This window comes from Phodopus roborovskii, unplaced genomic scaffold, assembly GCF_943737965.1.
Source record: "Phodopus roborovskii unplaced genomic scaffold, PHOROB, whole genome shotgun sequence".
Classification (NCBI taxonomy): Eukaryota; Metazoa; Chordata; class Mammalia; order Rodentia; family Cricetidae; genus Phodopus; species Phodopus roborovskii.
This window is the reverse complement of record NW_026126636.1, coordinates 4,596,599-4,623,272: the sequence shown is the minus strand read 5'-3', so window position 1 is coordinate 4,623,272 and position 26,674 is coordinate 4,596,599. Positions and strand designations below refer to the sequence as shown.

At 52.1% G+C, this 26,674-nt stretch overlaps 2 protein-coding genes across 3 annotated transcripts; both read right to left on the bottom strand.

Moving 5' to 3' along the window:
* Positions 1-3,762: 3,762 nt before the first annotated feature.
* Rbm42 (RNA binding motif protein 42) lies at positions 3,763-12,971 on the bottom strand. Of its 2 annotated transcripts, XM_051206992.1 has the most exons (10): positions 12,730-12,971; positions 12,365-12,500; positions 10,690-10,774; positions 10,523-10,597; positions 8,746-8,811; positions 8,494-8,669; positions 7,672-7,998; positions 7,325-7,442; positions 4,096-4,290; positions 3,763-4,005 (listed from the first exon to the last, which is right to left on the bottom strand). In XM_051206992.1, exons 1-10 carry the CDS (start codon positions 12,855-12,857, stop codon positions 3,893-3,895), a joined length of 1,419 nt encoding a protein of 472 aa, XP_051062949.1. In that variant the 5' UTR covers positions 12,858-12,971; the 3' UTR covers positions 3,763-3,892. The 2 variants fall into 2 exon arrangements, with proteins under 2 accessions (XP_051062949.1, XP_051062950.1); XM_051206993.1 differs by lacking the exon at positions 8,746-8,811 and having other exon boundaries at positions 8,494-8,648.
* Positions 12,972-16,299: 3,328 nt separating this feature from the next.
* Haus5 (HAUS augmin like complex subunit 5) lies at positions 16,300-26,674 on the bottom strand. The gene is made up of 19 exons (XM_051207337.1): positions 26,499-26,674; positions 25,838-25,900; positions 25,711-25,743; positions 25,559-25,583; positions 24,288-24,393; positions 24,049-24,208; positions 22,595-22,664; positions 22,423-22,505; positions 22,082-22,142; positions 21,800-21,921; positions 21,571-21,634; positions 21,357-21,487; positions 21,001-21,163; positions 20,148-20,228; positions 19,925-20,070; positions 19,511-19,622; positions 19,296-19,425; positions 16,744-16,876; positions 16,300-16,634 (listed from the first exon to the last, which is right to left on the bottom strand). Exons 1-19 carry the CDS (start codon positions 26,594-26,596, stop codon positions 16,517-16,519), a joined length of 1,899 nt encoding a protein of 632 aa, XP_051063294.1. The 5' UTR covers positions 26,597-26,674; the 3' UTR covers positions 16,300-16,516.

Genomic DNA, 26,674 nt, shown 5'->3' with positions numbered 1-26,674 from the left:
AATGTATTTATTTTACGTGCATTGGCATTTTGCCAGCATGTATGTCTGTGTGAGGATATTAGAGATTTTGTGAGGGGCCCTGTGCGTGCCAGGAATTGAACCTGGGTCCTCTGGAAGAGCAGCCAGTGCTCTGAGCTGCTGAGCATCTCTCCAGCCCCACAAACATTTTTCTTTATTGGTGCTGGCAAGGTGCTCTACCCTTAGCTGTATTTCTACCCCTTTACCCTTAACTTTACCGTGGTGTGTGTGTCAGGACACGCATGTAGAAGTCAGAAGACAACTTTGTGAGGCCAGTTCTCCTACCTTTATTCACATAGCTCTCGGGATTGAACTCAGGTCTAGACTTGTGCGGCAAGCCCCTTTACCCATGGAGCCATCTTCCCACAAAGCCTTTGGTTTTCTTTTTATTATTTTTATTATTTTCTTCTGTTTTTCAGAATAGGGTCTATGTGCCCCAGCTGGCCTCAAACATCTGCCGAAATTTGCCTCCTGAGTGCTGGGATTGAAGGCATGTGCCTCCTTGCCTGGCATGGTTTTTTTTTTTTTTTTTTTTTTTTTTTTTGTCAGTGCTCCACCCTCCCTTCCTCCCTTGGTTTGAGACAAGGTTTCTCTTTGTATCCTTGGCTGTCATGGAACATGGGCATGGGACTAGCTAGCTCTGTAGACCAGACTGGCCTCAAACTCACAGAGATCCACCTACCTGTGCCTCCTGAGTGCTGGGACTAAAAAGGTGTGTACCACCACTGCCTGACAGGTTTGTAGTGTGTGTGTGCACTGTCAGAGGTCAAAGGACACCCTGTGAGGGTTAGTTCTGTCCTTCCACCATGTGGATCCTGGGATCAAACTCAGGTCATCACGAGTGGCCACAATGTCTCCCCACTGATCTGTCCCACTCACCTAACGCTTTGAATTTTAGAGCTAGGGTTTGATTACACAGCCCAGGCTGGCCTCAAATAGAATTGTTGGTCCTCTTCCCCCTTCTTCTTCCTGGGTTCTGCACAATGCCTAGCAAACATTTAAAAAAAAAATTATGTGTACAAGTGTTTGTATACCATATGCATACCTGGCGCCCGGAAAGCAGAAGGCGGCACTGGGTCCTCTGGGAATGGACTAAGGGAGCTACCGTGTGGGCGCTGAGACTCAACCCCAGGTCCTCTGCAAGAGCAGCAAGTGCCCTGAACCGCTGAGCCTCCTGCCCCAAGTCTTTTTAGTACAGTCTGGCACAGTCCTTTCATTCTTCAGAAGTTTGGAGGTGAGGGAGGCATCCCTGCTCTTGTATTTTGCAGAAAAGCTGAACCTCAATAGAAGAGTATTTGGGGTCCAGTGTTGAGTGAGCCATGAGCCCCTAGGGAAATCCCCAACACCCCAATCCGTCCACCCACCAGGGGCCTGATGGGTCCTGGTGTCCTTGTTCCAGAGTCCCCTTCTCTGAAGCTGGCCTCTCCTGTCTCCCTCTCCTCTGATTGTGGTCCCTAGCCCTGGATCCCTGCTGTAGGCCGAGCTGAGGCCTCACCACAGTCTCCTGACGAGTGTCCCTGTGTCCTCCATGTGTCTGTACCATGCTAGCCACTGCACGGTGATAGTCCCTCCTCTGCCTCGCGTCCCTCTGCCCCTGAATCTCTGCCTGTTGTAGCCTCTGTCCTGTGCTCTTTGACCATCCCCTTTTTGGGGTTCCCTTTGCATCTCATCCTCCCTTACTCCTTAAGTTTCGGGGAGAAGGGGTTCAGGGTAGGAAGGGCCGGCTGACCACAGGGAGAAGGGAGTCTAAGGGTTCTGGGGGCTGAGTGGTCCATTCCAGGTGGCAGGGGGCTAAAGGGCACTTCCTGCCAGAGGGAGGCCTTCACCCCCCAGAGCCAGACTGGAAAATGTGACGTCAGAGAGGGAGCTGTAATGTGAGGGGTATGGGGACACAGGAACAGAAGAAATTTGACACCTCTCCAGAGGATCTCCCGGAGAGGTAGGATTCTCTCCACCCTCAAGGAGCTGGGCTGGCTTCCTTAATTTGCTCTCTAATCTGATTCTGGTTTGGGCCTTACCAGCTTCTATAAGGCTTGGGCATTTCCTTTTTGATCTCTTTCTTTCTTGCTTTTTGAGACAGTCTCACGATGTAGCCCTGCCTAGCCTGTAACTTGATTTGTAGACCAGGCTGGCCTCTAATTCAGTTTCTTTCTGCTCCTGCCTCCCAGTGCTGGGATTAAAGGTGTGCACCACCACACCCTGCCAGTGTTGCTGTTGTTGAGTCTGGGTCTCAGCCTGTGGAACCCTTGACAGTTACCCTGTCCTAGCCATACAAGCATAGGCTGTCACCCCCAGCTCAGGAATTCCATTTTGTAGGCTTTTGAGACAGGGTCTCGCTATGCAGTCCAGACTGGCCTTGAACCCATGGTCATCTTCCTGCCTCCGCCTCCCAAGTGCTGGACTTCTCTTTATGCACCACCAACTCAGGCATCAGGGCTCTAGTGTCAACCTTTGACCTAGGCCTGGTTTGATACCTAAGCTGTCTCAGCTTACTGGGCTCAGTGCTGCCTTCATACGAACAGGATCATAGGCCTTGTCTCCAAGGTCTAGAGGACACTTTTCAAACTTGAAGCTAGGTATAGAACCCAGAGACGCAGACAGCTAATAGGTTTGGAGAGAGAAGGAGGTGCTGAATAGGGCTCAGCAAAGAAACGCACACATCTGGAGTCCACAAGGTGAGGAAGGTGGTGTGAGGAATCTCAGCCAGAGATGGCAATACACACTGGGATCCCAGCACTTGGGAAACCGAGGCAGGAGTGCCAAGTTTGAGGCCAGCCTGGGCTACAAAGCTAGCTCATGGCCAGTCTGCCTCAAAACACAGTTCCTTGTTGGGCTGTGGCAGAAGCAGGCGGATCTTTGAGCTCCAGACCAGCCTGGTCTCCAGATAATTCCTCCTTCAGGATGTCTCTATCCTTGGGCTAGTTCCTTCGCTTTGCAATCCAATCCATGCCCAGGCCTGTCTGGCTTTGGGGTCCATGGAGACAGTGTATCATGAGCTCTAAGAGCTGTAGAAAATACAGAATCCCCAGCATTGCCTAGATCCTGGGATAGATGGAAGCCTGCCACAATGCGCACTTTACAAGGGCAGGGCCTAGATAACCCCCCAACACCCTACTCCAGTGTCAAGAGCACATGCTGAAGTCAGAAACATGGGCCCAAGCTGGGCTTGCCTTTGACGTTGCCACAGCCCCTCTTCCTAAGACAGAATGGGCTACAGTAACCATGCACTTGAGATTTTAACAGGTCAGAGGGCAGAGGTAAGGCTCTGGTGGTAGGGACCTAATTAGTACACACAGCCTGAATTCAATCCCCAGCACCAATACACTTGGTGTGGTAGTACATGCATGTAAGTTTTTGCTGTGTAGCCCAGGTTGGCTTCAAATGCTTGTTTCTCCTGCCTCAGCCTCCCAAGTGCTTGGAGTATAGTTGTGAACCACGTCCAGGAACATGAGATCCTATCAGACGGAACCAAGAGAGGAAGCTGGGGTGATGATTCAGTGGGTAAAGACGCTTGTCACCAAATCTGAGTACCAGTTTGATACCTGGAACCCAGGGATCCTCTGACTTACACACACACACACACACACACACACACACCAAATGCTTAAAGAAACCAAAACTGTAAGAAATAATGGGCGCACACTAGAGGCTTGACATTACATGTCTGAATGTTTGCTGGGTAAACGTTCCAAGTTCCCTCTTCTCAGATGGGATCAGCTGAAAGTTTCCAAGCTCAGTCAGGGATATGGAAATGAACGTAAATTTATTGAAACTGGTTTTGGGACAGGTGAGTGGCCAGCTAGGGTTTCCCAGAAACATCTGTGGGAAGGAGCTAGCGCCTGGCTGGGTGGGAACGGGTGTCAAGCCACAGACCCTATCTGAGGCCCAATTTTTTCTTTTCCTTCTGCTTCTTGCGGACCACATCCAGGTTCCGGTCTTTCCACATGCTTTTGCGAAGCTTGATGGGGCGTGAGCCCACGTACTTTCCTGTGGGGACGGAAGATTGGAGATCAAAGTTGGGAGGTCAGGATTCTGTCAGGTGTCTACCACGCTAGCCCCAGGGCAGGCCTCACCCACCATTCATCTCCCGCATGGCGCGCACATAGTCACTGGGATCCTTGAAGCTGACAAAGCCATAGCCCTTGGTTTTGCCTGTACGCTTGTCACGGATCACTTTAGCCTTAAGGAAGGATGGGAAACGGCTGAAGGCACGTGCCAAGATGTCATCATTCACCTCATTGCCCAGGTCCCCACAGAAGATCCGGAAGTCATCTGGGATTAGGAGAGAGACGAGGTCAGAGCATCTCCAGTGTTCCCATCCCGTCTGTGCCCTGGGACCCTCAGTAATAACTATCCACGTGTCAGCGACCACCTTGTGACAGGCCGCCCCAGGTCCTTTCCCACTGAGGCAGAGGTACCAACTGCTGCCTGAGCTCACACACCAAGCAGAGCTGGGACAAATTTGAGCGTCTGGCTCCAGAGTCTCTGGCACCCTTTTTTGTTTGTTTGTTTGTTTTTGTTTTTGGAGACAGTGCTGCTCTGTATTGCTTTGGAGCCTTCCTGGAACTAGCTTCGTAGACCAGGCTGGCCTCGAGCTCAGAGATCCGCCTGCTGCTGCCCCCCGAGTGCTGGGATTAAAGGCGAGCACCTTATTTCTTAAACAGGTTCTTGTTATACAGTAGCCTGATAGCCTCCCAAGTGCTGGGACTACAGATGTGAGCAACCACACCCAGCCAGAGTCTATCCCTTTACCTATCTTTCCTCGCCTACAGTGGCCATGGTCACTTACTTCTGCAATGAAGCTTCAACTCTGTCCCAGTTCTAGCCTTTCTCCTTGGTCTTCTATGGCCCTGCCACTCACCAGCCTTCTGGCACAACACCACACTCTTCCTCTGCTGGGCCGCCTCTGCGAGTCTGCTTTAATCCACACTGCCATGGGGAGACACTGCCTGCCCTGCCCCCCTCCCCCTCTCCACGGGGACCTCCACCACCGTTCTCAGGCTTATTCCCAGGGCCTGCATGACCAAGTAAACTGCAACAGGCCATGGGAAGAAGGTTGCAGAAAGGGAGGCAACAGGCGTGGGCTGGGGTGAAGGGCAGTATGCTCTGTCCTCAGTTATGGCTGAAGCTGCCCCATAGTTTCCACAGTGATTAAAGATACTATTTACAAATGAGTAGGGCTGCTCCAGAGGCTGACAACCCAGAGAGTTTTTCTAGAAAGACTTTTGACCCAGATATACAATATACAAGTCAGATGTGGTGGCAAGACCACCTTCATTAAAAAAAAAAGAAAAAAGTCTATACAAGTACCCACAAGCTGACCCCTTAGCTAAAAGGTTTTGTGGAGGGTGAAATGTGGGGTCTCACTATGTAGCCTTGGCTGGCCTTGAACACAGAGATCTGCCTGCTTCTGCCTCCGGAGTGCTGGGATCAAAGTGTGTGCCAGCACACCAGGCCAGCTAAAACATCTTGGAGGGCAGGCATTTTCGTCACTTCTTACAAGATGGACAAGGCGACAGTCCGGGCAAGGTCTGCAGGGGAGTTCACGCAAGCTGAGTTGCCACTACACCCTCCCCTGCACACCTGGCTTTATGGCCATGAAGCTGGGTCAACACAAGGATGCCGGCTGGAGTCCAGACACCTCCTCTCCCCATGCACGAAGCATGAATGACTACTCATTTCTTCTGGGTTTAGGATTTAGCTAGCAGTTAGCTTCTTTCTTTATACATACATACTTTTTTTTTTTTTTTTTTTTTTTTTGAGACAGGGTCTCACTATGTTCACTATGTATCTATGGTAGACTTGGAAGTTGCTATGTAACCAGGTTGTCCCTGAACTCACAGACATTTGGATATGGAGTACTGCTGCTATGGAACCTGCTAGAGGCCAGGCTGGTCTTGAACTCCCGAGATCTGCCTGCGTCTGGAGTGTGTCATACCTGGCCTAAGATTTTTCTTTTTCTTTCTTTCTTTCTTTCTTTCTTTCTTTCTTTCTTTCTTTCTTTTTTTTTTTTTTTTTTTTTGAGATGGTTTTCTCTACCCTGGCTGGCTTGGAACTCACTGTGGTCTTGAACTCACAGAGATCCTCCTGCCTCTGCCTCCTGAGTGCTGGGATTAAAGGTGTGTGCCATGCGTGCATGTGTCTGTGTGTGATAGGTGCGTATGTGAGTGCTGGTGTCCCTGGAGTCTACCAGAAAGTGTCAGATCCCCTAGAGCTGGGGCTGTAAGTAGGGAACTGGAACTCAGGTCCTCTGCAAAAGTAGCATACACTCTTTAACCACTGACGCAGCAGTGTCAGCTTGTTTCATTTTTTTCTGCAGTACTGGAGATGGAACTCAGGAGCTCACACATGCTAGGTGAGTACTCCATCACTGAGCTACATGCCCAGGCTCCATAGGCCAGTTTAATCAAAGAGATAAAGTAATTTTAACACTTGGAAGGTTGGCGTAAGAGGACAGTGAGTTCAAGACTGGCCTTGGCTATATAGAAGGGCTGTTCTCAATACCAAAATAAACAGTTACTGTTAGTTTCTTATCCGTGTTAATAAGTATTATGACATGAACGAGTGGCTTTCTTAGGGGTGAATACTGAAGTATTGGCTAGGGATGTTAAGCAGGTGGTGGAGCTGACTGCATGCATGGGTCCAGTCCATGGCAGTGCATAAACTGAAGAGTGCTAGCACACGCTAGCACTTCAGAAAGGAGAGTCAGAAATTCAGAACACAAGTAATGATTTCCCTTGTTTCAAACAATAAGGAATGAGGGCCATGGCTCTGTGAAGGCAGGAGTCTATGGGAGAATGACTACCTAACATGCACGGCCCTGGGACTCATCCCTAGCATATTGTATGTGTGTGCACACATACTCTCACCAAACACATGGAAATAAAGTAAATTTTAACTGTGGGAATCTAGGCAGCAAGTAGGCTATTCATTGTATCATTGTGTGCAACTGACACAGAACCCTTTGACCTTCAGCAGGCCAGGTTCCCCATGAGTAAGAGTCTGAAAACTCTAGGTACCAAACTGGACATGGTAGCTCACACCTGTAATCCCATCAGTCAGAAGACTGAGCCAGAAGGATTCAAAGTCAAACTTACCTGGGTCACAGAGAGGGAGAGAGAGAGGAGGAGAGACGGAGAGATCCCGTCTCCAAATCAAACCAAACCAAAGCCTGAGGAAACTCATGTCCACCATGTCCCGTCTGAGTGGAGTCCTGCCTTCCAGGCATCGTGGAGTCGCCCTTCTTCCCCCTCCCTGTTGGGCCCTGGAAACTTAGTACAGCCTGTTCTGGGATTGGTCCACTCACCAGCATCCCACTCCAGCAGGCTGGGGTCCTCCCAGCTGCTCCCTGCTGCTGTGCGAATGCAGCGTTTCAGTTTCTCTGGTTTGCCTTTCTTCTTGTCCTCACCCAGCGGCTCTGGGACCTGGAGGGGGCAGGGATAGGTGTTGGCAGTCTTGTGCTCTGCACCATCTCCAGCCCTGGCACCTCCCGTTCAAGTGCTAGGAATGCTGCTAGGTGTGGAATAGAGGGGCTGCCTCCCCTGGTCTACACCCAACCACTCTCTGGCTACAGGACGGTGTTCTTGTGTGGGAGCTCATGGGCTTCTGCTCTCTCCCAGCCCCTTATCCCCACCACGCATGATCTCAGCTTACCTCTAGGGCCATGAGGCCAGGAGGTGGTTCAGGCCGAGGGGGCCGGGGCCGTGGACGCAGGGACAGGAGCTCAGGGATTCGAAGTGGAGGCAGCAGGCCTCGTACCACCTCCAGTGGGAGGGGCAGGGGCTCGGGCTCAGGCAAGGGCATGGCTAGGGCCAGCGGGAGGCTGGGACCAATGACTGCAGGGCCAGCCGGGGCTCCTGCCACAGCCACTGCTGCACTGGCTTCCTCCAGCCCAGCTGCTGCGGCCACTACTGCCTCCTCCTTCTCCTTCAGGCCTAACCCAAGGCCAAGGCCCAACTCTCGAGGGGCTGTTGGCTCTTCCTGTGGGCAAAGGGAGGGTGTGAGGGGCGGGAAGCGCACAGGCTCTATCTTACTCCCCCACTGTGCACAAAGCAAGGGTCTGGGAACAAAGAGGTACAGTCAGCTGAACACAGAAAAACACAGGCAGCAAGGGAGACAGACACCCGTGACTACACACCGGGACAAAGACAGAATCAAAGGGAAACAGAAGCACATGGAAATAGTCCACAACAGCGTTTCCCTTTACGCTGGGCGCGATCCACATGCCTCTATGCTCATCACTTGGGAGGCTTGAGGCAGGAGGACTGCAAGGCCCAGGCCAGCCTGAGCTGCATAACCAAGTTCTTGTCTCCAAGGAGCAAAGCAGACAGATATTTTGGTCACCCAAATGAAACAACAGAGGTATAAAGGCCCAGAAGCAAAGCTGGGCAGAGAGACCTCAATGAATGCAGTGAGTCAGGTCTGGGAGCCCCCCCCCCCCACTGTAGCACAGTAGTCGGTCCAGTCCTCACTTACCAGGGGAGGTCTTAGAGCAGCCATAGAACCCAGAGGTGGTCCAGGGGCCCGGGCCATAGGTGGCAGCATCATGGGTGGTCCAGGAGGCCCAGGCAGAGGGGGTCCAACCAGAGCCTGGTGTGGGGGCCGCAGGGCCATAGGTCGGGGTCCACCTGCTGCAGAAGAGAGAGCAGACTCTGTCAGGGTGTTAGTGGGGGAGTCCCAGAGCTTGGGGGCAATTGCTTGGCAGGGATCACGACCCTGGCCCCTCACCTGCTCTCTGCAGCACGTGGGGGACGAAGGCTGGACGCAGGATAGGGGCCCTCTGAGGGGCCACAGCTGTGGGAGAGAGAGATGGGGGTGTCATGGGGGAAAGGGACACTTGGGGCAAGTGTTTGTGAGGGTAATCTGAGCACCCAAGAAATCCTGGAGAGGCTGGGGACCCTCCTGGGAGATGAGGTGGTTTTGCCATCGTTTTCCTCAGCAAACTGACTTTGAGGACTTCTTGTAGGCCCAAGCCTGTTGTGAACAGTGTTAGGAACTCAGCAGATCACGGGGTCCCAGGGAGCTCTGGGTCCAGGAGAGGAGGAAATCCATATACTGCCAGACAAGGGCAGCCCAGTAGCTGTCAGAGGCCACAGTGCCCTGACCCAGCCAGGGGACTGGAGGCCTCCTGGAAAAAGGGACCCATGAGCTAGAATCTCAGGGTAATTAAAAGTCAAGCAAAGAGTAAGTGGAAATAGCCAGGGAGCTTATACATTATAAGAGGAAATTTTCCCTCAAGTGTAGGTAGTTATCTCAGAGGAAATGGGGGCTTGGGAAATCCCAAGAGAAAAAGAGTGGGAGGCAGCAAAGCAGCCTCTCTGGCTGAGCCATGGGATCTTCCTGAGGGCACACAGGGTTGGGATCTGGGCATGGCTGAGCCATGGGATCTTCCTGAGGGCACACAGGGTTGGGATCTGGGCAGTGGCCAAGTGAGTTTCATTTTGATAACTTTCTAGAGAATAGACATTAATGTTCATCAGACATCAAGATCCCCCCCCCACCACCACCACCACCAAGATAGGGTTTCTTTGTGGCTTTGGAGGCTGTCCTGGATAGCTTTTACAGAGATCTGCCTGCCTGTGCCTCCCGAGTGCTGGGATTAAAGGCCATGCGCCACAACCGCCCGGCTCCAGACATCATTGGATTAAGAAAGAAAGACAGGGATAGAAAGCCATGCCAGTAACTTGTACTCAGGAGGTAAAGACAGGATTTATGTTTGATGCCAGCCTGGGCTGCACAGTAAGATCTTCTAAGAGCTAAGGGCTTGGATGTAGCTCAGTACAGACCACACCTGAGGCCCTGGGCTCACTCCCAGCACAACAGAAGCACAGCCGTATTACAACACAATCAACAGAATTTTATACCCACACCACACATTCTCACAAGTTATGTCATAAAAATCAGCAGTATGTGCTGTGTGTGTGTGTGTGTGTGTGTGTGTGTGTGTGCGCGCGCACACACACACACACCTGAATGACCCGAGTGGAAAATTTGGGGAATGGCAGGTAGACATGAAAGTGTGAAGGTTAAAGGTTCCTTGAGTTTCTCAGCCATGCTTGGAGTTTCTGAGTGTGCTGAGGGATCAGGATCAGCAAGGGGCCAGGCCTCGAAGGGTCCTGACCAGTAGTGAGTTGCCTGGCGCTAATCTGGGCAGTTTGTCATGTGGTGCTTACTATGTGACAAAAACCAAGAGTTCTGTCCTTCACAAAGCTTGCTTGTCAGAGGAAGCAAAAGGTGGTAAGCATAATAAGCAAACTTGAGAGCTTGCCAGAAGGTGCTAAAAGTTGGGGAGGCATTGTCAAGGTTTCCGATGAGGAGTGCCAGCAGAGGACTAGGATTGAGAACTGACTTGAGACAACCAGGAAGTACATGGTATCATGTACATGGTACTGATATCATCACATCAGAGAGGAATCTAAAGCAGATTCAGGCAAGGAGCCGGAGTTTCTCAACCTAAACAAGTGTGCCTGACCAAATAAATGTGGGGTCCTGGTCCCCAACCTACCTGCTCGTCTCAGGAACATGGCTTCTCGAGCCTCAGGACTGTCCAGGTGACTGCGATCAGCAGGACCAAAGCCAACTGTGGGGAGGAGAGACAAGGATGGTGGGAAGCAAGTTCTGGGTAACCCTCTTAGCACCCAGCCTGATCCAGGCCCTCACTTTGTTACTTACCTGGGCCCACAAAAGGAGGCCCTCCCACCATGGGAGGGACTACTGTGGCTGCAGCAGCTGCCCGGGCTTCCAGGGTCTGTTGGACCTATTGGGGAGAGGGAGGTCTGGCTCAGAGTTGCTAATCAGCTCCAGCTGGCTCACCCTGGCAGGTTGAGACTTTTACCCTGTGCTTTGTGGGGATGGGGATCGGTAAGGCTCTGCTCCAAGGTCACATCACTGGGGCTTCTAGAGCCATCCTAAGTAACACTATTATTATTAACATCTCCCAGGACAAATTCTCTGACTTAGCTTCCCTACAGTACTGTCTCTCATCCAAGGACCAGTCAAGTCCCTGATTCATTCCTAAAATTAGGCATGCTCAGGGCAAGACTGCGGACCCCACAGCACCATCGCAGGTAACGTTTAATTTGTCCTCCCTGTCTCCCACATCCATCTTAGATTAGCAGCCTCTTCCTGTATCTCCTTGACCTCTGCAGTCTAAAGCTACTTGCTCAATCTGTAAATTGGACCCTTATCACCCTCCTTCTTAGAATTCTCTAGTGGTTCCTCATCTCAAAAGTCAAAGCCAGCCGAGCATTGGTGGTGCACACGCCTTTAATCCCAGCACTTTGGAGGCTGAGGCAGATGGATCTCAGAGAGCTCAGGACAGCCAGAGCTGTTTCACAGGGAAACTCTATTTCAAATCCCCCTCCCCTCCAAAAAAGCTAAGCCAAGATCCTTACCGAAGCCCACAAGACCCTGTAAGATCTAGTTTCCATCTCTGTCTTAAATCTTCTCTATTTTCACTCTTGCTAATCCTTCCCTAGCCATTAACCTCCCCGTGGCTGCTTGAACGCTATGACAATTATAAACTGTCTCCGGGTCTTTGCATGGCTAGCTCTCTGCTGGGGGTAACACTACTCCAGATATCTGCATGGTTCTATCACCTTATTTGGGCTTACTAAGCCCAAAGCAAAAAGGCTTTCCCTGACTGCTAATAAAACCACCCTTCTTACCACTCTGTAGTCTCTCCCCACTAACATATAAACGCCAAAGAAGCAACAGTAGCTTTCCTGTTTTGTTTTCTCCTCTATGCTCAATGCTTAGAACAATGCAGACAAAGCACTGCTTTTGATGATTTTAGTTTTTCCTCAATCAAAGGGGCTGGACCTATGGCTTTGGCTTGCTAAGCAAGAGCTCCATCACTGCGCTGCATCCCAGCCAACCTAAACAGAGAATTAACAAGTTTCTTTTGCTCGTATTCATTTAAACAATCCTCCCTGTTTTTTTTTTTTTCTTCAATAATCATATGCAGCTATTAACCACATGGAATGTTATCAATGAGGCTTAGGAATGATTTAACAGAAGTACACATTTTACTACTGTTTTTGTGGTGGGGGTGGTGGGCTTAGAAACGAGAGCTGTGCACAGGCTACATAACTGCTACACCGCAAATCCGTGAGTTAGAAAGTTTATATAGTTCCCGCCACCGCACAAAGTTCTACCAGACAGGATGCTCAAGAGACGCTTCCAAAGGACTAAATATACTGTCTTGCACCCCAAGTTCCTGGCACATGAATTATTCGTCATGCTAATTAACTAGCCAGCCAAAATGTCAATCGCTCTCCATAGGTAAACCCTTGTTAGGATCAAAGCATTGCGTCCCCCGACTCATAAGTTGTAGCTCCCGCCTTACCTGCTGGTATGTGTTGGTGGCGATAATCGGGCGGATCACGGGAGCTGCTGGGACCTGCATGGCTTCTACCGTGGGTACCGCAGGCACAGCAGCGGGGATTCCGGTCACCGGAGCTCCCAGGACTTCTTGCTCAAACCTGAGGGAACGGGACAGACACCATAGGTCAAGTCCTCTCACCAAGGCTGGAGCGCTGGGCACATCGCGACAGCGCCTTCATCCCAGCCAAGCCTCCCCGCGCACGTCTCCAAGCCCCGAGTTCCTCGGGTCCCGCGGCCTCTTACGGAGCCGCATCTCAGGCCCTGGAAGCCCCGGGTTGAGTGGGTTTGCCCTGAAACCGCTTTTATTTCTCCACTTCTGGGCCTTACAGGGCCATCTCCGCCTCCATTTCTTTCAAGCGTTCCTCGCCGCTCTTGCCCGGGAGGCCGACACCAGGCCCCGGGACCACGGGCCCTCCCGCTACCGGGAGTCCCGGAGCCGGCCCCGCCCCTGCCATCGCTGACGCCGTCGCCTTCACCGCTCCTCTCTGCCGCCGACGCGGAGTCTACGGTCGAGCCCTTGGCTCCTCAGGGTGGGAGCCGGCCGCTGACGTATGCACCAGCGCGACGGACGCGCTGCGTGACGCCCGAGGCCCAGGAACAGGGGCCAATGAGACATGGCCACACCCCCAGGAGGCGTGCTAGCCAATCAGAGTGTCGGGATGACGGGGCCCGGGAGGGCCCTGCATCTGTCAGAGCGCGGCAGAACGGGCCGGCCACGCCCTCACGGAGAAAGGTGGGCGAATGAGAGCGAAGAACGTCAGCTAGGCCCGCCCCGCCGTGGAAGCCGGAATTTCGAAGGGGCACGGAAGTTCCCAGGCCCTTCAAGAGGCTGTAAACAACCCCAGCTTCCTCCTCTGTACGCCTGACCCAGGCGCCGGGCTCCTGACCCTCTGCCGGGCGTCACGTCCTGATTGTTGATTATTGTGTGGGACAAATTGCAACTTTACGAACTGCCTTCATGGTTTCCTTTTGGGCTTTAATTTGGTTTGGGTTTTGAGACCGGGTCTGGCTCTTGAGCCCAGGCATGGAACTAACTCACTAAGTAGCCTAGGTTGCCCTCGAACTATCAGAAATCTTCCCGCCTCAGCCTTCCAAGTACTGGAAGTGTAGGCACGGATCAAAAATTTGGCTTTTATGCTAGAGATATCTAGAGAGAATTGAAGGTTTTTGTTTGTTTTTAAATTCGGGGCTGGCCCTGAACTCAGAGATCAGCTGCTGCTGTCTCTTGACTGCTCCACCAAGCCCGCTAATATTTTCACAAGTTAAGGCTCATGCGTTACTCCACTTCCCTTTGTGTTCACCTAATGTCCCTGTTCTGTTTCACAATCTCACCGTGATGCCACATTCCGGTTCCACTTGGTTGTTGGATTTCCGTGGGCTCTTCTTCCCTGTTACAGGTTTGAGGAATGCTGGTTAGGTGTTTTGTAGTGTGTTCTTCATTTGGGATTTGATTTTTTTTCTCTCTCTCATCGTTATTCTGGTCATGGATCTTTGGAGAAAGGCCAAAGAGGGTAAAGTGGATTTCTCCTCAGAGACCAAGAATACAAACTATACACATGGTCAACACCAGTTGCTTGGATGAAGGTCATATTGAGCGTTCTCACCATAGAGTCCGTTTAAAAAGTGTTTTTCTGAGGCTGGAGAGATTGCACTGACTTCTCTCTCAGAGATCCTGAGTTCAATTCCCAGCAAACACACAGTGGATAACAACCATCTGTAATGAAATCTGCAGCCCTCTTCTGACATGTAGTCATACATGCAGACAGAATACTTTATACATAATAAACAAGTATTTTTTTTTATGTGCTTTTCTGTACTCTAGAAGAAAGACACCATCAAGTATCTTTTTGATACAGTCTCTATACAGCTCAGGTTAGCATTCTCTTGTCTTTTGTTCCAGCCCCCTCAATTCAGGGACTATGTGTGCCATTATGTGTGACTTTGCTACCCGTCCTTGAAAGAATACATACGTAAATAATTAGAAATACTGTGAGTGGGAGATTTCTCTATTGCTACCCATTCAATCATTTATGTCATGAAAATTATGCCTTAGGTCATTATTTTAATTTTTTTTTGTTTGTTTGTTTGGAGACCTCTTGCTGCGTCGTTCTGGCTGGGCTGGAACTCACCATGCTGACCTCAACTCCCAGCAGTCCTCCAGCCCCTGTCTTTGAGTGCTGGGATCACAGGTAAAGACCACAGGTGTGGAACCCAGCCTCAGATGGTGATGGGAAGGCCGGCATACTTCGTAGCTGCACTGTAATCCACTGCATCTGGTTATACCCTTCAGAAGCTCATGATGCTAGGATGGCCTTGGTGATGCCAATATCTGCCCCGTCATTTAAAAAAGACTGGGCATAGTCTTAAATAGAGTTATGTGCTACTTTTTAAAAGGGGTGTGTGGGGGTGGAGTCTCACTGTGTAGCCCAAACAAACCCAACATCTGTTGTCTCCGCCTTCCCAATGATGGACCACAGGTGAACCACATCACTGGGTAGTTTTTCTTTGAATCGTGAGAGCGCCTTATGTTGGCTCTAGAATCCTCACTGTCCAGTTGTACTGAAGGACTTCCTCCTTGCTTTCAAAATGATTCCTATACTTTTTGCATGCTTCTTTCCCCAGGCCCATGATCAGTCATTTCCCCAGGATTCCTGGCCCCTTGTAGTCAGAAATGGCACCTTGAAACCACAGTCTGCACACAGGATTGTTCATGTTTTTTTTTTTTTTTTTTGAGACAAGTGTTTCTCCAGCTGTGGCTGTCCCAGAAGTCACTGGAACTCCAGAGAGACCTGCCTGCCTCTGCCTGCGATTAAAGGTGTATGCCACTACTACCCGCTCCTATGTTGTCATTTTATTTACAATGAATGTTTCAGGGAAATCAAGTTGTATTTCTAATGTAAATACAATATTCTAGGGTATTTACATTGTCTCCTTTTTGAAGAATTTGCATACTACAGCATACGTGGTGGACAGAAGAGAACTTGCGGAGTTGATTGATCTCTCCTCCACCACGTAGTTAGGTCCCCGGATTGAACTCAGGTCATCAGGTTTGGTGGCCGGTGTCCTTACCCAGTGAGTCATCTTACTTACCCCCCCCCCCAAGTTGAGTATTATTGAGATATGTATAAAATAGGACAATACCAGATCATTTTTCTCAGAGAAACTACAAATAGCTCAGATTTAAGCATAAAAAAAGAAAGAAAAACTGTACAAACCATAAAACCTGTGTTGGAGTCTGAATCTGAAGTGGCCCATATGGGTTCATGTGTAAACATTAAGTCCCCAAACATTGGTGCAGTCTTGTGAGGGGATATGGGTCTACGAGTGGGTCTACTCAATACTCTGTCTCCAGATCCATCATGATATGAACATGCAACTCCTTTAGCTCCCAGAGTTACTTCAGCTGTCATGCCTTCCGTAGCAGGATGCACGGCAGCCTCGAAATGAACAAAAGAAACCTCTCTCGTGTTGTCCCCACACATTAGTCACATCATTTAGAGAAGGAATTGAGACAATGTGGAGTACAAACACCACCAGGATGGTGGAGGGACATTGCGCTACGACACCCACCTGCGGCTTTCCCGATCACCCTCCCAGCAAGGCTCCACCCTGGAAATCTCCAACACCCTTAGTCTACATAATGTCTCCATGCCGGTTAGGTTCCGCCGTACCATACTGTCATCCACCTTGCCAGCTGGCTAGCAACCCCCCCCCCACCACACCAGGCCACTGGGCTTTGGAGGAGAGGGAAACAGCCACTCTAAGGTGTAAGGTTCAAAGTACCCGCTTTCTCTTGGCTTTAGTGGGAAGGGCATGGACTGGAAGGAGCCACAGAATGGCAGCCGGAGGGGAACTGAAGGCCTGTTCCAAGACAAAGCTGACTAAGGCAGCCAATACTTTCTTTCAAATGCTTTATTGAGGGAGGTGAGTTTGGGGGTTAAATACGATTTATTTTTGAAATGGGATCTTATGCTCTGCAGCCTAGGCGGTCTTGGAACTTGCTGTGTATCCCAGGCTGGCTTGGAAATGCACAGCAATCCTCCTCCTCAGCCTCCTGAGTAGAGACCACCACCGGGCTAAGTTGCGATTCTCCACGCTGCTCCTAGCCGCCTCTTCATCCGTACGGCTGCTGCAGTGCTCCGCAGGCCTGGGCCCAGCGGAGCTGCCACTGGGGCAGGGACAGGCCCTGGCAGAGCTCCCCAGAGAGGGTGGCTTGGCCTGGCTGCTCCCACCTGGGGAAGGGTACGGTGTTGAGGGAAGCCCCATCCTCCAGACTCTCCCATCATGGTAGCTCAAGCTGTGAGCCAGTCAGATCTCCCGTGCTTCAAGGCCCCATCTCACCAGTCCTCAACCAGCTGCTGCAGCTCCGGGATCCGCTCCAGTGCCTGCTTCAACAGGTCCTCCAGCTTCTTCAGGGTCTGCCCCATGTCCTCTTTCTGCTCCTTTTCTTGGGACGCCTTGATCTGCAGCAGCTCTGGAGGTGACAGTGGAGAGGCAGCGTGGGTCTTAAGACGGAACAGAGCTTCATGCCCTAACTCCAGAATGCCACCTTTAAAGGCTTCGATTCAGCCTGCACTTCCCTGCCTTCTGTCTACCTTGTGGACCAGCAGTCTCTGCCACACACGCGCGCAGCTGCTTCGGTTTCCGTCTCCTCTCTATGGCCTCTTCCCAGGCTCCAGGACTTACTCTTCCATTGTATTCACCCTCCATGTTAGCCAGGAGCTGCTTCCCAACGTTCTCCCTCTCCTGCTCAGAAGCCTGCCTCCCAGGCTCCCCAGTTTCCCACCCCAGGCAGAGTCCGGCCTCCTCAGTATAGTTTGTGACAGTTTGCATTATGTGGTTTCTATTCCCTTCTGGGGAAAATCTGACCTAACCCTAGGACCCACATGAGACACCATACTTTTTGTTTCTTCTTTCTTTCTCTATGTGGCCCTGGCTGTCCTGGAACTCCATAAGTAGACCAGGCTGGCCTCGAACTCTGAGCACAAGGATTAAAGATGTGCGCCACCACACCTAGCCCCCTTATTTTCTTTTGAGGCAAGGTCTAATGTAGTACAGGCTAGCCTCAAGCTTGCTATATAGCTAAGGATGATGTTGAGCCTTCTGACCCTCTTGCCATTAAAACCTCCTGAGTACTGGGACAGGTGTGTGCAAGCCTCTGTGTGTGTGTGTGTGTGTGTGTGTGTGTGTGTGTGTGTGTGCGCGTGCACATGCATGCGCACACATTTTAGGATCATTTATGAGTTTTGCCTGCACGTGTGTATATGCATCACATGTGTGCCCGATGCTCAAAGACGTCACAGGATGGCAGCAAGTCCCCTGGAACTGGAGTTACAGATGGTTGTGAGCTGCTATGTGGATGCTGGAGACTGCACCAGGCCCTCCATAAGGACCAGTGCTCTTGCCTCTGAGCCATCTCTCTAGCCACTTCCCTTCCTTTAGAGACAGGTCTTCACTAATGTAGGCCTGGCTGGCTTGGAACTCATTACGCAGACCACAGTCTCACAGAGACCCACCTGTCTCTGCCTTCCGAGTACTGGGATTAAAGGTGTGCACCACCATTCCCAACCACCATGCCGACTTTACAGAGTGCTGGTTATGGGCTGTATGCATGCTAGGCGAGCAGTCTACTCCCTGAGCGCTATCTTCAGCTCGCCATCTTTCCCTCTGGGAAACATCCTTCACCATTTAGCATCCCTCGCCCCAGGGCCCCTTCACCCTGCTCCAATCTTTCACTCTTGCAGATGGGTCTAGACCCTCTCCACATAACCAGAACAGAACTCCACTGAAACCACTGCAGAAAGCATCATGCCCTCCACCATGACTCTTACACGTTCTTCAGCTAGGCCTGCTGTCTCTGGGAATTCCGAGCTGTGGGCTAGTGTGGTGGGGGCTGATACAGAAGCCTGGGGTTGGGACTCTGAGGGCTTGCTGATGAGCTGACATGGGGGGGTAGGGAGCCATGAGAACTAAGCCTGATTTCTGCCACATGACGAGGGCAGGGTCAATTAGAGAGGGGAGAAGGCCGGGGACAAAGGGAACACAGTTATTCTTTAGAGTAGAGGGACCTAAGAGTTGTTACTAATCAAGGATATTAAGAGTTCAAGATAACCATGAGACCAAAGATGGTGGTGTAAGGCCATCATGCCAGCATTTGGGCAGCTGAGGAAACAAATTGCTTTTCTGAGGCCAGCTTAGGCTACTTAGCCAGACCCTGTCTTTAGAAACAACAACAAAACAACAGAATACACTCTGGGCCGTCAGGCTCAGAAGGTAAAGGTGTTTGCTGCCAAGCCTGACTACCTGAACTTGAATTTGGCACCTGGGACCAGACTCCAACGAGTTGCCCTCTGACCTTCATAAATATGGTGTGGTACATGCGCATGAGCACACGCATACACACACACATACACACACAGGAACATTCTGATGGCAATGTGCATGAACACACACACACACACCCACAAACAAAGGAACATTCTAATGGCAATGAGAAAGTACTTGGAAAATGGATAGGTTGTCTAGCTGTATAGTTAGGTCCACATCTGACTACCTGGGTTCATATCTAAGCTCTTGCTGGGAGCGATGGTGCAGGCCTTGGGAGGAAGAGGCAAGAGGATCTCAAGCTTGAAAGCCACCCTAGGCTACACAGTGAGACACATACTGAAAACATAATAAAAGCAAACCAAACAACCTCCATTCTACCACGAGGCCAGGCGACTAAGCCTTGTGCAGCTGAGCCTCCTGCTCTCTAAGTGGGGAGAATGGCAGTGCAGAGCCAAGAGCTTCCTGAAGCAAGTGTGTCCCAGCACACTGTGGGGGTGGGTTCTTAGCATTCAGGAAGCCCGTGGCGGTACAAACGGGAAGGGATGCCGGGTGAAAAGTCAACGTACTCTGGGCAGATGGCTCCTGAGGCAGACTGGTCTTCACGTGGAGATTCCCTCTTTGGAGATCCCTCTGGTCTTGGAGAAACAGAAGGTCTTGGCGGAGAGAGGCAGCCTTTGGAAGTAGTAGCTCGGGTGCCTGGGGGCAGGGGGAAAGGATGTTGATCTTGGCCAGACAGTCGGGACTGGGATGGGCAGAGGGACCACAGGGTATGGGCACATACTTTCCCTACAGGCAGCCCCAGTGTACGGCTCAGTGAGATGAGGCCGGAACTCCTTGGGGTAGTGGGGTGCAGCTGCTGGATGGATGGAAGGATCCTGGATGGCGGCTTCGGCCTGGGGGAGGGGGTAGCAATAGAGCACTAAGTAGCTGGATTTCCAGAAGCTCTGGGGTGGGGTGGGGGGTAGGGACTTGGAGGTGGGCCTAAGGACTGGGAGCCCAGATTGAAGCTGATGATAGGGGATGAGATTTGACAGTCTGGGGACCCTGGGTGCATGTGTGTGGAGGCCCGAGGTGGATTCAGATGTCTTCCTGATCCCCTTTATTTTCCAGGAGTGGCTGTGCTCTACCTGAACCCAGCTCCGGAGTTACAGGGTTGAGTGGTTTCACAGGGAGACAGGGCTAGCTCCAGGCTCACCCTTTGGCATGGGACCACAGCAGGGGGCCCGGCTGGATGTGGGGCAGGCATTGGGCTTCTTTCTTCAAGCAGTGGAGCAGCTCCTGGCTCTGTGGCGTCACTGCCTCTAAGGTGGGAACCACCTTTCGCTGCACCAGGGCCAGCACCTGTGGGATGGAGGGGTGGGTGGGGTGGCCTGGGTGGCCCTCTCTAGCCAACCCTTGCTCATCACTCATGGTCTTACCTCCTCTGGGCCCCGGCTCAGGCAGGTCTTCCTGACTGAATTATCCTTGATGAGCAGGCGGATCTGTTCCTGGGTCTCCTCCTGGAGAATCAGCAGGCCCATGCCACTAGCTTCCTGTCCTTCCCACCACCCAGAGCTGCCCACCCTTCTTACAGGGTCTCTTCTTCATGGGGGTCTCACCTTGGGCCCCCTCCCCACATAGTGGCCTAGTTCACGTGTTTGCTCTTTCCTCCCCTCCCTACCCCTTACAATTTTACTTTATGTGTATGGGTGTTTTGCCTGTATGGATGTCTATGAACCACATGCATAATACCCCCGAGAACAAAAGAGGACATCGGATCCCCTGGAATTGAAGTCCTAACAAGCTGCCATGTAGGTGCTGGGAGTTGAACCCAGGTTGTCTGGAAGAACATACAGTATTATTATTATTATTATTATTGTTGTTGTTGTCGTTGTTTGTTTTTGAGAGAGGGTTTTTCTATTGCTTTGGAGCCTGTCCTGGAACTTGCTCTGTAGACCAGGCTGGCCTCCAACTCACAGACATCCACCTGCCTCTGCCTCGGGAGTGCTGGGATTAAAGGGGTGGGCCACTAACACCTGGCCAGTATTATTTTTTTCAAGTCAGTTGTCTTTGTGTACCTAGAAGTAGCTCTGTAGACCCGGCTGTCCTCAAACTCACAGAGACCCATCTGCCTCTGCCCCTGGGTTGTTAGGATTAAAGGCGTGTGCCACCGCTATCCAGTGCAGCCATTACTCTTAATGCTGAGCCATCTTCTCCAGCCCTGGAGGCACAGTTCTTCATCTCTAGGCCTGGCATCCCTACTCTGTCCCTCCCGAAGGCCTAGAGTCTCACCACCAGCTGCCGCCACCGCAGGATCCGCTGCTGCTTGGCCTGCAGCTCTCGAAGCAGAAGCTGCCGGTGCCCAACCGCATTCTCCAGTTCCTGGCTCTGGGCATGAAGAGACTTGAGCTCTGCCCGGTGGCCGCTGCACCTAAGCCCCAGCAGCAGGACTTTCCTAGAGGGAATGGAGGGAGCCAAAAGAGCAGAGACTGGCAGCCACACTGGGGAGAGGAGACCTTCAGGGAGGCACGAGGAACCCCAAACACGGGAAACAAGCACCAGGAGAGGAAGGCGGGCAGCCCCAGAGTAGACAACAGGAGGAACCCCCCACCTCTCGGGAGAGGGCCTCTGCTGATGGCGGCTGTTACCTCTCACTGGATTCCGGAGCGTGTCTCTCCACCTCCTCCACCAGGCTCAGGAGGCGTTCAGTCAGGACTCGCCGCTCATCCAGGAGCGTACTCCTCTGGGTAAGCAGTGCACCTACCGCCCGCCAGCCCTCCTGGGGGCACAAGGTCTGTGTGGGCATGGCCGGTCCATGGGGAGAGGGGTTCAGTGGGTCTTAGAAAAGTGTCTCAGGGTTACCTGGATCAGATGAACAGTGGGTGGCAGGGCCTGGCTTGAGTTCCACGGGTGCGGTGCCTGGGGCCTGGGGCGGGGACAGAACAGCTGAGGAACAGCCCTCTACTTTTGTGGCGATGAGTGTGGGTCGTCCGTTATCAGCCTTCCCCTCCCCTGCTGTTGGCTGCCATTCAATCCCAGCCCATTTGCAGGACGCTGCCTGCCCCTGGCTATAGGAACATTTATTGCACACCTGGATATCACCTCTTCCAGTCCATCCCCACTACACAGGGACCGGATCTCCGCCTCCCGTTCTGCAGCCAGGTACTTCAAGGCAGCCAGGATGTGGCCTGCAGGGTGGTTTGTCAGCAGTGTCTGGTAGGGACAAGTGGGAAATCAGGCCAGGATGGTGACGCAAGGATGTGAGGCGGCTCTCCAGAGAAATGACGTATGGCTAGATGGTTAGGGGCTGGCAACTGAAGTTTCGTCACGGAGCAGGAGGAGGCACTCTTTCCTGTCAGCACTGTCCTCTCACCTCAACTGAGCTCAGCCACTGGTGATAGGAATTTCCGAAGTGGTCATCATCACGAGGGCTTCTGTGGATTTGGGTAAGGGGACAAAGAATGCTGTGGGACCCATTACCCTCTAATTATCGCCAGTACACGTACGTAGGCGCTTTCATTGTCCCGACTGTACAGGCAAGGACTCCGAGCCCAAATATGTTTACTAGACTTGAGTTCACCAATTGCAAGTCCTGTTGAGTCCGTGACCCTTCCTCCTACTTAAGTCTCCTCACCAGAGCCCCCACCCGGGGAAGGGCCTAGAGCCTCTGGCCTCCCCCACCCCAAACACAGTCCTGAGCCTGGGAATACTCACAGGATGCTGCCTCCCCTGGCCTGGGGCATGAGAAGGTTCTGCAGGAACTGAGTCCGGAGGGAACAGGCTGTCTGCACGTCACGCTAGGGGGAGGAGGATGGGTACTAGTGGGATCCAGGCCTCTGCCCTGTCCCTGACACCTCACAGCTCCCGCGCCGCCCGGGACTCTCACCAACACCTCAGGCTCTACCGCAGCCGCTGCTGACACCAGAGGCCCAAAGGCCACGTCCACCTTGGCTTTTCTGCAAGGAAGAGTAACTAGGATGGGGTCCCAGGGAGAGCAGATGCCTGTGCCCCCCCCCCCCACTGGCTCTCACGGGCCGTCTCTCAGATTAGGCTACTGTTATCTCCTACTCCAGCTCCCTCATTGGCCTATCTGTTCCTGTCCCCTCTGCTCTGACCTTAGTGGCCAGCAACCCTACTAGAATCTGGGTAAGGTCAGGCCCAGTGGCTCATGCTTGAGGTCCTTCTAGCTGTGGTTCTCAACCTTGGACCCTTTAATACAGTTCCTCAGGTTGTGGTGACCCCCAAGCATTCGATTACTTTCCTTAAAATTTTATTTATTTATTTATTTATTTATTTTGGTTTTTCGAGACAGGGTTTCTCTGTAGTTTTGGAGCCTGTCCTGGAACAAGCTCTGTAGACCGGGGTCTGTAACCCCAGCTCCAGAGGGTCTCATATGCCCTCAGGGTTCCAGGGGCAACTGTGCGCATGTAGTGCTCATACACTGACAAGCAGACACATACACATACGTGGAAATAAATAAATCTTTAAACGAACAAGCGACCGGGCAAAGGTTGGGTGTGGTGGTGCACACCTTGGATCCCAGCACTTGGGGAGACAGTGGCAAATGGATCATTGTCACTTTTCGGGCAGCCTGGTCTACATAAACCCTGTCTAAAAAAAACAAAACAAAGGGTAAGGGATGTAGCTCGGCAGTAAAGAACTTGTTTAGTACACGTGAGGTCTGAGGTTTAATGCCGGGCATCACTAAGAAAACAGCTAGGTGGGAGGGAGATGGCCCAGAGGTTAAGAGCACTGGCTGCTCCTTCCAGACCCTGGGTTCGATTCCCAGCCCCCATATGGCAGCTTTCAGTTCCACAGAAGCCAGTGCGCTCTTTTAGCTTCTGAGGGCAGCAGGCATACACACAGCGCACAGACATGCATGCTGGCAAAGCACCCACACACAGAAAATAAAAAACACCCCCGTGAGACCTAAGGAGTGTCATAGCACTATTCCAAACCTTCCCCAACATGACACTTTCCTGTCACACTCAGAACAGTTGGCAGACATCTGAGCATTTTCCATGATTCAGACTCATCCAATCCTTTTTTTTTTTTTTTGGTTTTTTTGAGGCTGTCCTGGAACTAGCTCTTGTAGACCAGGCCGGTCTCGAACTCACAGAGATCCACCTGCCTCTGCCTCCCGAGTGCTGGGACTAAAGACGTGCGCCACGACCTCCCGGCTAAGACTCACCCAATTCTTACACTAACTAGAGAGGTTGAGCAATAGCACCCTTCCATAAATCTTAGAGACCCAGGTGCCCACGACCCGATGACAGCTGGAAGTTCAATTCTGGAAGCAGAGAGGGAGTAGGCAGGGTCCCTGGGGAGGCTGAGTCCCACCTTTGCATGTCCTGCAGACGCCTGAGCTGATTCTGTAGTCTCTGCATGGGATCTTGCAGCCCATGTTGCTGTCTTTGCACAGCCCTGGCTTTGGCCTGGAGGAGACATGTTCGATGCTGGGTTTCTTTCAGGCTCTGCAGTGTGTGCGCCATGGTCACATCTGTGGGAAGAACAGGGGTGGGGTCAGCACCTCCCTCATCCAGGGTTTCACTGCCCATTTGCCTAGCCCCATGAGTCACCCTGGGCCTCAGTCTCTTGATCCATCAGCTCCAGGCTCTGGTCTAGCCCTTGGCTCTCTGCACGCAGGCGGGCCACAGTGGCTTCCAGCTCCAACTTCCGACGGACCTGATGGGATCAGGTACAGGGTCAGAGATGGTCAGACTTATTGGGCTTAGCCTGGCTGGGTTACCTTCTGGGTGGCGCTAGGCTCCTCATCTCCTGGGAGATGGATGGCACAGAGGTACTAAGAGTCTATCTGGCTCTCTCCCTCCTGGGATTACCTCACCTCACCATCTTCTTGGTTTTCTGTGTGATGACTCCTCTATCTCTGTCAAAGGCTTTTTCTTATCGAGACAGGGTTTTGCTGTGTAACTAGCTCAGCCTGGCCTTAAACTCATAGTCCTCCTGCTTCAGTCTCCAAGTGCTGGGATAAAAGGCAAGTACCACCGTTGTAATTTAAGAAAAGTGGCTCTCGAAAGAAAGACGCCATATGTCAGGGTTCAAGCAGAGGTAGGGAGAGGGATCATAAAAAGGGGAAAGGAATAGGGGCGATCAGCCTCAGGAGACAGGAAAGGGGAGAGAGGAAGGGGGGAGGGGAAAAGAGAGTGAGAGAGAGAAGGATAGGAGGTAGGCAGGGCCCTTTAAAAAGGGACCAGTGAATATGCTCTTAGTGGCTGCAGCTGAGGGCATATCCTGTCAGAACCCCAAGGACAGGCCAGTACAGATGGCTGAATACTAACAACCACCACACCCATCTTCTGTCTTAGACTTTAAAAAATTGTGTGTGTATGTATCTCAGTGGAGGCTAGGTCTTGAATCCCCTAGTGCTGAAAACACAATTGGTTGTTAGCCACCTGCTCTGGCTACTGGGATCTGAACTGGGGCCCTCTTTAAGAGAAGCAAGTGCCATTCATTGTTGAATCATCTCCCTGATGCCTTCCTTCTGGTCTTGACTTCTTTTTTGTGTCCCTTAGCAGCTCCCAAACCCATCCTTCCCCCATTGTTGTTTTCATTAAGTTTAGTAGCTGCCCCTTAAGCAACTGCTGTCCTAATCAGCAGTCACAACTCCTTAGCTATCAGCCGTGGCTCTGCTGCACTGGCCGTAGCTCCCTATATTACCCAGCTTGTGCCTGCCCCCCCCCCCCACCGCCCCCCGGATTACGACCACTGGAAGGATCTGGGCTGCTTTGTGACACAGTGTCCCTGACACCCAGCACCTCTAGGGCCTAGTGCAAAATATTTGCAGGCTCTTTCGTGGTGGAAAGAGAATCTTACGGCACAGGCTTCTCACCTTTGAGTTGTCCTGGTGGCCATACCTAAAGAAATGAGACCAGAGTGAGGAGATGGCTCCAGAGCAGAGGGCAGGAAGTCGAGGTTGTGGATGAGGGCATGGCTAGACAGACTTAGGGAAGACAGCGAGGGATGGCATTAAGAAACAGTTACCAGAGGAGGTTTCCCCGGATTGTCTTGATACTCCTGCATTGGAAAGACAGAAGGCAAAGACTGCTGAGGCCCTTGCCTATGGCTCTCCCCCTCCCTAGCCGTCCCTCCCTGCACCAGCTTGGTTTACCTTTGACTATGCACATGCTGCACAATGTAGGCCCAGATGTCAGCCCCCTGACCCAGACACAGCCTGAAGAGATACAGCATAAGGTATGCTTGGGGCATCGCCCAGGAGGAGGACCCTCCACCATTCCCACATTTATGGCGGTGGGAATTTCCGAGAGTTCCCACTTCTGGGAAGAGGGACCAGTGCTCCTGGGGGCAGGGGGTGTCGATGAGAGAGTGTGAGGGTATTCTCATTCCACAATGCAATTCTTTCTTCTAGGAGAGGGTTAGCTGTAGAGGTGGATGCTGAAGTCTCCACCCAGAAATGATCTTTCATAACAGGCTCATTGTTCCTACACATCTGGTACCCAACCGGAGGCAGAGGTGAGGTGCGGCACGGACCGCCTTACTCTGCAGGTCCTATTTTCACAGTGTGGGTAGAGAGGGACTTCATTAGCTCTTGGACTACGATCACAGGCGTCAGGGATCCTGCCTTACGCGGCCTCCCAAGAATCGCCACCTGCGCTCCCAATTTTTTTTTTTTTTTTTTTTTTTTTTGAGAGACCACTGTGAGTGGGGAGCCGAGGGCTGGGGCGGGGGTTGTCGCATCCTCGATGAGGGCTGGGGAATCTCCTGGAGGCTAATCCCAGGATGGGGAGTCCTTACTCCAGGAGCGGCCTCACCTGCGCAGCGTCGCCTCCCCGGGGAGGGCCGCTTGGGGCACCTCCATCTCTTCTGCAGCCCAGCGACTAAGTTCCCGCACTTTCTGCGTTAGATCCATGGCTGTCAAAGAGCTCAGCTGCAGTCGCGGCTTCCCGCACTTTCATATGTGGCGCCCACCTCTGACGTCACGAGCGCG